Source organism: Nannobrachium achirus, assembly GCF_963921795.1.
Source record: "Nannobrachium achirus genome assembly, chromosome: 9".
Taxonomy (NCBI): Eukaryota; Metazoa; Chordata; class Actinopteri; order Myctophiformes; family Myctophidae; genus Nannobrachium; species Nannobrachium achirus.
Genome location: NC_137818.1, coordinates 22,704,887 through 22,714,886, shown reverse-complemented (window position 1 = coordinate 22,714,886; position 10,000 = coordinate 22,704,887). Strand labels below are relative to the sequence as shown.

The 10,000-nt window shown below is 43.5% G+C and overlaps 1 protein-coding gene across 1 annotated transcript in view; it reads left to right on the top strand.

The window, feature by feature from the left end:
* Positions 1 to 10,000, top strand: part of nol4lb (nucleolar protein 4-like b) — a gene marked incomplete at both ends in the record, with an annotated part of 98,123 nt that overhangs the window by 19,132 nt on the left and 68,991 nt on the right. The window contains one exon of the mRNA XM_080732624.1: positions 9,375 to 9,558. Within this exon, the coding sequence (XP_080588750.1) occupies positions 9,375 to 9,558 (184 nt within the window). The remainder of the gene's footprint in view (positions 1 to 9,374; positions 9,559 to 10,000) is intronic.

The following is a 10,000-nucleotide window of genomic DNA, read 5'->3' as shown; positions in this document are numbered from 1 at the left end:
TATACAGTACGTCTGTCCGGACGTGTACACATTTTTACGGCCTATGGGTTTGCTGCTCTGACATCACGCTCTGGCTTCACAGTGACACTAACATAACCCCTTTTATGCCCATATTATACTGTATGGAGTTCTCTGATATCATCAATATTAAGCCTTTGGATATCTAACAGGACCTCATATGGGAATGCCCATATATGGAGGCCACATCGGCCACATACCACACTAACAGAATCCATATATGGCCAAGACAGATGGCCAAGACAACCCATATCTGTGTGGCTGGTTCTACAGACAGGGATCTCCATGTATGGGCATAAAAGGGTATGATGTCAGATGTCATAGACATTATAGGACTTTCACATAACAAATAACTGAGTAACCATGTTTGGGCTCTCACGGCATATCTCCTTATACAGTACATGGATCTCCATATATGGGTACCAGGGGTCTCCATATATGGGTAACTGGTCCGATATACATCACTGCCCAGATGGCCAAGACATGGTGTCGCTTGTCGCCCTGAGGAGTCTTATTAGTACTGTTGTGTGTAACTTCATCATCATCATTAGCATCATTATCATCATCATTGTTTTGAAGAGCCAGTTTGGGGTATACATACTGTGCTGTACTTTGTCTCCATCCCTGTATATAATGCAGGTTAGCAGTTGGAAGGCCGAAAAGCATGGCCGAGACTATGTTTTGCACCCTGTCTGTCTGTCTGTCTGTCTGTCTGTCTGTCCGTCCGTCCGTCTGTGAACTGCTAATCCCCGGCTGCGTTGGCTTTCTTGCAGTGAAACTGTGCACACACACTCCCTGGATGCCAGAGCAGAACCTCTGCCCCAAATCTTTCACATGGACCTGTTATAGCTCCACCAGGAGGCCGATTTGTGCAGAAAACATTTTTTGGACAGTACTCCGTCTCCTACAGATTTCACACAAATCGGTACACATAATCTCTATAGTTGTGTGATCAAGATGGATCTGTTTTATTTTTCATATTCCATCATGATTGGCTAAGAGTAACATCTAAAGTTAGCAGCAGTGGCACATTTTGCACAAAATGCCGCAAATCATGAACGCAGCGTCTCATTGCGGTGAAACCTTGCACGCACATTCCTCTAGTCAAGTGATCAAGGCGGATCTGTCCGATATTCCATCCTGATTGCTGAATTGCGATATCTGACCTGGTGGTGAGCCGGAGACCTGTGCTCAGAGGAGCACTTTTGCTGGTTCTTAATTCAATTCAAAATAATAATATCTATTTTCGTGAATGTTGCTGCATTGCCAGAGCGTCAAAGAATGTGATAAATAAAGACATTGTTAACCAGAAATGGTTTTGATGTCAAATTTACAGAATAAGATTGGCTTCAGAGTTGGACTAAATTGATTGATCCAAGGCAAAACAGATCGCTCTCACCCTCAGGGTAATTCCAGCCAACGATGTCTTTCCAATCATTCCAATGCATTCATCCATTGTGGACAGCTTGACCAAACTTTGACCTCGTCTTGTGACTGACGCGCTCAATCTGTTCTTTAAACAATACTTCTACATTTAGGTTTCTCAATCAGCTCAAGTTTGCTCATTTGTTTAGGAAGAGCAGAGAATTACATGTGTTATAGTGCATTAAAAGATGGACCAATACAACTTCAACATGATGACATCCATATAGAAACAGTTTGATCACTCTTCTCTTCTCTTCTCTTCTCTTCTCTTCTCTTCTCTTCTCTTCTCTTCTCGGAACTTGATCCACCTGCGTGCGTGCGTGCGTGCGTGCGTGCGTGAAAACCTATATTCCGTAGCCCAGCCTATAGAGATGTGTTATTGAGTTGGTCAGACCATTGTAACTCCTGTGTGTGTGTGTGTGTGTGTGTGTGTGTGTGTGTGTGTGTGTGTGCGTGCGCGTGCGTACATCTGTAAGTCAGGGAGGAGGTTCTCTCATCAGTATGCAGATGATGCCTGCTCATTACTGAGACCATTAATAAGCATCACATGCACACCAATACAAAGCTGCTGCACGCTACCTGGATCACTGACTGGAGGAGGGGGGGAGGGGAGGCGAGGGGAGGGGAGGGGAGGGGAAAGGAGCAGGGAGCGGATAGGAGAGTAGGGAGGGCGTGATTCCTAAACCCACCAGGCTTGAGTTAAGACCCGCCTCGCGGAAACGCGAGGACTTCCAGGAGTGGCTGAAATCCCTGCCTGACACATGGAGGGTGGATAAAGTCAGAGGCATGAAGACTTGTACTTGAGAAAAGCCTGCATTTGCACAATGCACAACTATTAATTTCTCACAACAGTGCTCAAAATAAAATGTGCTAAAAAAAACTTGAAACTGACTTAATTGTACTGTGCTTAATAAAGGGAAAACTTTGTAACTTTGCTAAAGAGTACTGAGAAAGCTATTAATTTGTCACTACAGTGCTCAAAATAAAAACTCTTACTGATTATCAGTTAAATTGTTATGGTTTGGATATGGCTTTGGGCCTATTATGCTGTGTGTATTATTGTAATGGATCAGTAGGTAGTAGGCCTAGGTACTTTGCACTTGAGCGAGCAGCACTAACGTTCATGGGCACTTTCATTTAAGATTATCGAGAGGAGGCGGGTCTTAACTCAATCCTGGTGGGTTTAGGAATCACGCGTAGGGAGGACACAGGAGAGGAGAGCAGGAGACAGGAGGGCTAGAGGAAGGATGTTGTGTGGAGAACAGAAAGGAGAAGGCAGTGGGGAGAGGTTTCATGGGGGAAAGATGAGGAGGAGAGAGAGATGAGGATGAAAGCAAAGCAGCGATGATGAAAGGCTGCAGAGAGGAGACAGCAGAGGGAAACCAGTAGAACAACCCATTGCAACATCCAGCAGCTCCCACTGGTGTAAGATGGATCCCTCTGCTCTGCGTCTCCTCTGACCTAACACTTACATCACATCCTGCGTATTGGAAAGCCATAGCACAGCTCCAATATTTGTCTTTGTTTTCAACGCTGGTCGATGATATTTAACAATTAGACCAGGGGTCTTCAACGTTTTCAGGCAAAGGACTCCTTAGTTGAGAGAGAGATGAAGCAGGGACCCCTTAGTTGAGAGAGAGATGAAGCAGGGACCCCTTAGTTGAGAGAGAGATGAAGCAGGGACCTCTTAGTTGAGAGAGAGATGAAGCAGGGACCCCTATAGTTGAGAGAGAGATGAAGCAGGGACCCCCACAACCTGTCCATAGATTCCATATAGTTTAATTGTTTGACAGCACAATTATCAGTGTATGTTAGATTCATGTCAATTTGTGTTTTCAGATATTTAACCACATGAACCGTCAATACTTAATAAACCTGACCTTTTACTCTGTACTTAGTGCTCTCTTTGCCCTCTACACCAAACCTCTTTTCCCGAAAATAGAAGATCTACAAGCTCACTGCGAGGCGCTGCTTCATTTTGCTGTAGCAAAATCACTTTAACCACTTTAAACCTATATACATACATAATGTAAAAGCTCACTTGTGAACTTGTAGATCTGCTATTTACAAAAAATCTTAACACTATTATTTGGTGTCCCTGGCACAAACTTATTTTCAAATGGGGAGCCGCAGTCAAATACCTATTTATTTGGGGGTCCTCAACATGAAAATGCCACTGGTCTAACATGGATTCCTCTCCTTCCCCCAATTCTTTTTTCTCCCACTCAACAAAGAGATGTAGGCTAACCAGCTATTACAGTCTTCAGATTAAATGATAATTGAAAATGAGCTAATGTGGGCGATGGGAGGAGGGTGTAATTGAAAAAGAATTAAGAGGAGATTAAAGCAAGGTCTCATTAGATCATTGGCTCTGGGTTGATTTGTGTGCCTGGTTCTGGTAAATTAACTAGCCTTTCTTCTTTCTATCTGCTTGGACTTGATTAACACTCTTAGTTTTATTTGACCACCATACACATAAAGACTTTGGTACAGGGGCATCATTTGGGGTTCTTTGGGGATTGCAATTGCCACCCGCTAGCACTCGCATTTAACCTCAATTTCAATTCTTTAATGCCTATTTTCTCTTTCACAGAGTGCATCTCAATCCCCACCAGTCGATTTACATGTGACACTATTGAACATTTTTATGGGTTTCTTTTTGAAATTACATAGCTACGTTGGTACCCTTGATGATGTGAAAATGTGTAGCCTGGCCTGGAACCTTTTCACCCACCATTGGGTAGATTTTTTACTTTGGGATGCAGGTTTTTGTTGATAGGCAGAACTGTAATCAGCCTTTAGTCAAAAGCTGAAAGAAGCTTCCACCCCCCCCCCCCCCCCCCCAACCTGGTTTCTCTCTCTCTCTCTCTCTCTCTCTCTCTCTCTCTCTCTCTCTCTCTCTCTCTCTCTCTATCTTCCTCGCCTAGTCATACCATTGCCTTGAAGACAAAACTCCCTTCTATCGTTCTGCTTGGCTCTTATCTCTCCTCTTTCTTCTGTTGTTGATCAAAATCATTAAATACTTATTAGGTAGTTAATTGCCTTTTGGGTTAGGTTGTTGATTGCCTTTATCCACATCGCAAAAATATGATCATTATCATAGGCGATTTTAGCCTCAGTCAACGGGGGGGATTTTGCCATAAAAAAGGAAAACAAAAAAAAACACATGCAAAAAATAAATAAATAAATAAAAATCTGTTAATCAATAGACTATATGGGCTGGCCAATAAATCGCCAGTGATCACTATAATGATTAATAATACTGTATGTTACTCTATATTACCACTCTTGAGGTTGTTTTATCACCAAGCCCTAAAAAAACAGGTCGAACCTGTCTTTCGTTACAACAAAAAATTACAACAACACCAGGTGAATGACACTGACTTCCTTGAGTAAGACCAACAGTGTGCTGGCTTCAGGGGCGTGACAGTTTTTCTTTAATGATGTATGGCTCTAAGGGGTCAAGTGACATCATGTCTGAATCTTGTTATATCCTGTACATTCATGTACATTTCATGTACATATCCAGGAGATTGCATGTCAGGCATTTCCCATGCTTTTATTATAGGACATTTCCTAGATGTAATTAAAAAGGGAAACATATACTGTAAAAGCAAACATTGTCACAGCCGATGTCCTCCGCCTGTTTGCAGCTCTGTCATTTCATGTCATGTGTTGGACAATTAAACATTCCGTCACAGAGTGCAATAGTGATATGTTAATGATTTGACAGTTACTGTAGCATATTAAAATGCTACTCATCTGACATGTTGTTAGTAAGACACAGCGACTCACATGCCTTGAATCTCCCTAGAACAGTGGTTCTCAGATTTTCAAGATTTGTGTACATTATTATGTAAATCTCTGCGTGTGAGTGTGTGTGTGTGTGTGGGGCCGGGGTACCTAGCCTTTGCGTATCTCATGGCTGGCTGGCTGACTAACTTATTGGCTGGGTAGCCGTTTGGCTGACTTACAGGTTGATCACTGGCTAATCTGCCAGTTGACTGGCAGGCCTGACTGGCTGATTGTCTGGTTTGCTGACTGTCTGTTTTTTGCTGGCTGTTGTCAGGGGCGTCACAAGGGGGGGGGGGGGGGGGGGACTGAGTTACTAGGGCCCAACCCAAGGTGGAGGGGCCTGAAAAATAGCAGATCTACAAGCTCACAGCACGGCACAGAGTGCCGCGCTGCGAGCTTATAGATCTGCTGTTTTTGAAAAGTCATGAAAAAGTGTGCAAATCTTTGAATACCGGTATACGGTATGTATTTTTTTATGCGAACATTTGTAACTCAAATTTTGCTTCTGTGGGGTCCCTGGAACTAAATATTTTGACATGGAGGTCCCTGGCCAAATACATATCCCCTAACCCTAACCCAATACTCAGGGCCCAGAATCTGGTGTGATACCCCTGCGTACTGGTTGGATTGATCACTGGCTAATCTGCCAGTTGACTGGCAGGCCTGACTGGCTGATTGTCTGGTTTGCTGACTGTCTGATTTTTGCTGGCTGTTGTATGGAGGCTAATCTGCAGTGACTGAGGAAGGGAAACTCTTCCTCAGATGATCTTTCTTACAGCAATAGACAGATATGGGTCAGAGCTGCCACAGGGACCAGCCGCTGGAATCATAGAGAGCAGAGACTCAACATGCCTTATTGTTTTTATGAAAATCATATATCATGTCTCAATTAAAACGGTTTCTAATTACAATTTCACTCCAAGAATAATTTCTACAAGAAAGAGGTACCCAACTGTGTGCACAAATAACAAGGAAGTTTCTTAGCAAATGCGTGCATTGGTCCCGAACTGTGAATATGCAAACAGGCTGTTGGATTATTATCATTAGGCCCCTATTTATTTTTGAAAATATTAGTTTATATACTAGTACTACTACTACAGCTTTAAGAAAATAATAGTTAAGGTTTTAGCATGAATGTGCAGAATATGATGGGGAATTATCAACAATTGATCGGTAGGTAGGTATGTATAGATTCTTTTTTATGAATGGGATGAATAGGAACAGTTACAATCGAAGTTACAAAAGTTTTTAAATAATATTGAATAAATAAATGTAGGAAACAGGAAAAAAGGGATATTTTACCGGCGACCCATAAAAATGTGTCCATGACCCACAAATGGGTCCCGACTCCATGTTTGGGAACCGCTGGTCTAAGGTCCCTCTGTCTATAGCTGTTCGTTTAGTCCTTTGGTCTAATGTCCCTCTGTCTATAGCTGTTCGTTTAGTCCTCTGGTCTAATGTCCCTCTGTCTATAGCTGTTCGCTTAGTCCGTTGGTCTAATGTCCCTCTGTCTATAGCTGTTCGTTTAGTCCTTTGGTCTAATGTCCCTCTGTCTATAGCTGTTCGTTTAGTCCTCTGGTCTAATGTCCCTCTGTCTATAGCTGTTCGTTTAGTCCTCTGGTCTAATGTCCCTCTGTCTATAGCTGTTCGTTTAGTCCTTTGGTCTAATGTCCCTCTGTCTATAGCTGTTCGTTTAGTCCTTTGGTCTAATGTCCCTCTGTCTATAGCTGTTCGTTTAGTCCTTTTAGCCTGTAATCTATCTGGTTTCAGAGCCATGCTCATTAATGGCTAACTATCTGTTCACCGCAAACACACTGATGAATTATGCAGCACATGATGCAGCCCTTCTCAGCATTAACACTGACATATGGTTATCAAATAAGAAGTAACGTCACCAGGAAAATCTCTGCTATATTTGTTATAAGTTCACCCTGTGTGATGATGGTCTGGTTATGCTGCTTTTCTGTCTGTTTCCCCGTGTCTATCTTCTGTATTCTGCTTATCTGTACATCTAGCTCTACAGTATGTCTGTCTGTCTGTCAATCCCTCTGTCTGTCTGTCTGTCTGTCTGTCTGTCTGTCTGTCTGTCTGATTGTCTCTCTGTCTGTGAGTATGTCAAGGCAGTATCAATAATGAACAGGCCAATTTGCCATGGAGACAGACTAACCAATAGGACGACACGCCGGGCAGTCAGCATGGGGGCAGGCTGATTGACAGGGGCCTGTGTTTGTGTGTGTGTGTGTGTGTGTGTGTGTGTGTGTGTGTGTGTGTGTGTGTGTGTGTGTGTGTGTGTGTGTGTGTGTGTGTGTGTGTGTGTGTGTGTGTGTGTGTGTGTGTGCGTGCGCGCGCTTGTGCGTGTCGTGCGTGCGTATAATCAGCTCTTGTGGTACCCATAGAAAAGTGTACATTGTTGATACAGCAAGGTGTATGAGAGAAACACGATGGATAAATCAGCTAAATGCTGTGGTTTCACTTCTCTATCAAACAGTCTAGCAGGTACAGCCCGACCCATACTGTATGTATATATGTTTGGCTGACATATTGACCATTATTAGACTTTTTTGAAGACATTGGTATCGGCAATTATGCAGCCAATGTGTCCTGATTTTAAAGCACTTCAACCTGGGGGGCATGGTAGTGCTGTTGCCTCACAGCTAGAAGGTCCCGGGTTCGATTCCCGCTGGGGGAGCTGTGGGCGCTGGTGGCGTGTTCCCTCCTCCGCGTCATCAGTACCCATACAGTACGTAGGTGGGGTTGGCGAAAGGGCCTTTCTGTGTGGAATTTGCATGTTCTCCCCATGTCCCTGTACATGTCCCATGTACCCTCACAAAAAACATAGTTGAATTATAGTTGAAACCAAAAAAAAAAAGAAAAAAAAAGTGCAGATCTCATTATACAGTAGCTTGTACCTGTACTGTAGATTGTTTATTTTCCACTTTAGAACACTTGGGTTACTTATTTTAGTCTGACTTTCGTGTGTACCCCAGACAGTTATTAAGTTGCTCGATTCCTTATTTTTAGATATGTGATATTCATTTGATCCCTCTCTTAAATAAGCCCTTTCGACTTCAAACGCCACGTTGGACTCATTGAAAACACACTTCCCTGCTTCTGATGACTGATGACTGTCACTGGGGACACTGTGGTCGCGTTGTTAAATAATGAATAATTACTTTGCAGTGTAGCGTTCCTCAAGGTTTCACTGCTTGCTGCCTCCAGCGGTGAAACTGAGTGATATTTGAGCTGCCATGTTCAAGTGCATTTAACTGGAGTTTGTAATGTTTATAGTGTTTATGGGGATACCTTGACAGCTGAGCTTTTTTCTTGACTTCTCCCGGGGCTGCTAAACAAGCACAAGCTGATGCTTTAGGGGATGCTAACACACACACACACACACACACACACACACACACACACACACACACACACATATTTTCTTTGTCTCTAGTTTCTCTATAGTTCTGAACCGGTTCTTGTGATTGTTGACGTGTGTTCTAAGTGGGTTAGAGCTTATTCATTTTTCCATGTCGTCTTGCAAAGACAAATGGCAAAATCTTAACACTTAATCCTACCCTCGACTGAAATTCCACCAGCCTATGTATGTCTCTCTCTCCCCATTCTTGCTCTCAGTGTATTTGAAGTAGTATCGGTTGGGAAGCACGTGTTTCCGCAATCAATTCATTTCACCTTTATTGTCCCCAAGAGTAACACTGTGCTGTGCATCCGAGAGCAATCTGTGGCAATTTTTAGGAGGAAGTCGTGTTAAATGTTGTCTGGTATATTGGTGTCTGTGTGTCAGTAGACTCTAAAAAGTGAAAGGTAACTTTGATACTCTAACTTAGATGCTGGTTGGTTTGCACAACATTTATCAAAATGTATACAGAAACGTTAAGAAAAACAAACTGAAAAGAGCTTGAGAGCTTGTAGATCTGCTATTTATGGCTAAACTTCTCCTCAGAATTGGGATGCGAGGTTTCAAGTTGTTAATTTTAAAAGAATTATCCTATCACACAAAGATTTGCCAGACCCCTGCTCTAGTGTGTCCATGTGGTTAGCAACCAGCATCCGGTAAACAGTGAGCAGCCTCGAAGCACCATGAACTGAAATGTTTTGGTTTTGGTTTGGTTTGTGTTCAGGATGAGAGTTCTCTGAGCAGCGAGGAGGCAGAGATGAGCGAGCCCGCATGGCTGGCGGCTGAGCAGGGAGCAGCGTCTGACCTGAGCCCGCGGAGCCGAGGAGGAGGAGGAGGAGCTGCAGAGAGAGGAGGAGGAGAGAGGATGAGAGGCCACAGCCCCCACAACACCCACAAGGAGGACGACGGTAAGAGTTTATGATGTCCCCTTTCTATGTACCTCTGTCCGGGGACGAGCAGAGAATGTTAGGGAGACAGGGGCTGAGATTTCTAAAAAGGGCCTTTTGGTGAAAATATCGGAAATAGCAGACCTCCAAGCCCACAACGCGTCGCGCCGCGACGTGTTGTGAGCTTGAAGGTCAGCTATTTTCGGATGCTTGATTTCTACACAGAGATGGCAATTCTTTCAACATAAGATGCTGCATTCAAGTTCAAGAGAGCTTGGACAAGGCAATTCTCTTGAATGCTGCCTTAAGGTGTGGCATGGAAAGAGTGCATTTGCATTTCTTTCACCATAGTAAAAACTGCATTCCTGGTCTGGAGAGGGCACGTTTTTTCCAGACGGATAAAAGGGCTGGGGCTCAAGCCCCCTTTGATGTGTATGCGTGCACGTGCCTGCCTCTCTCTCTG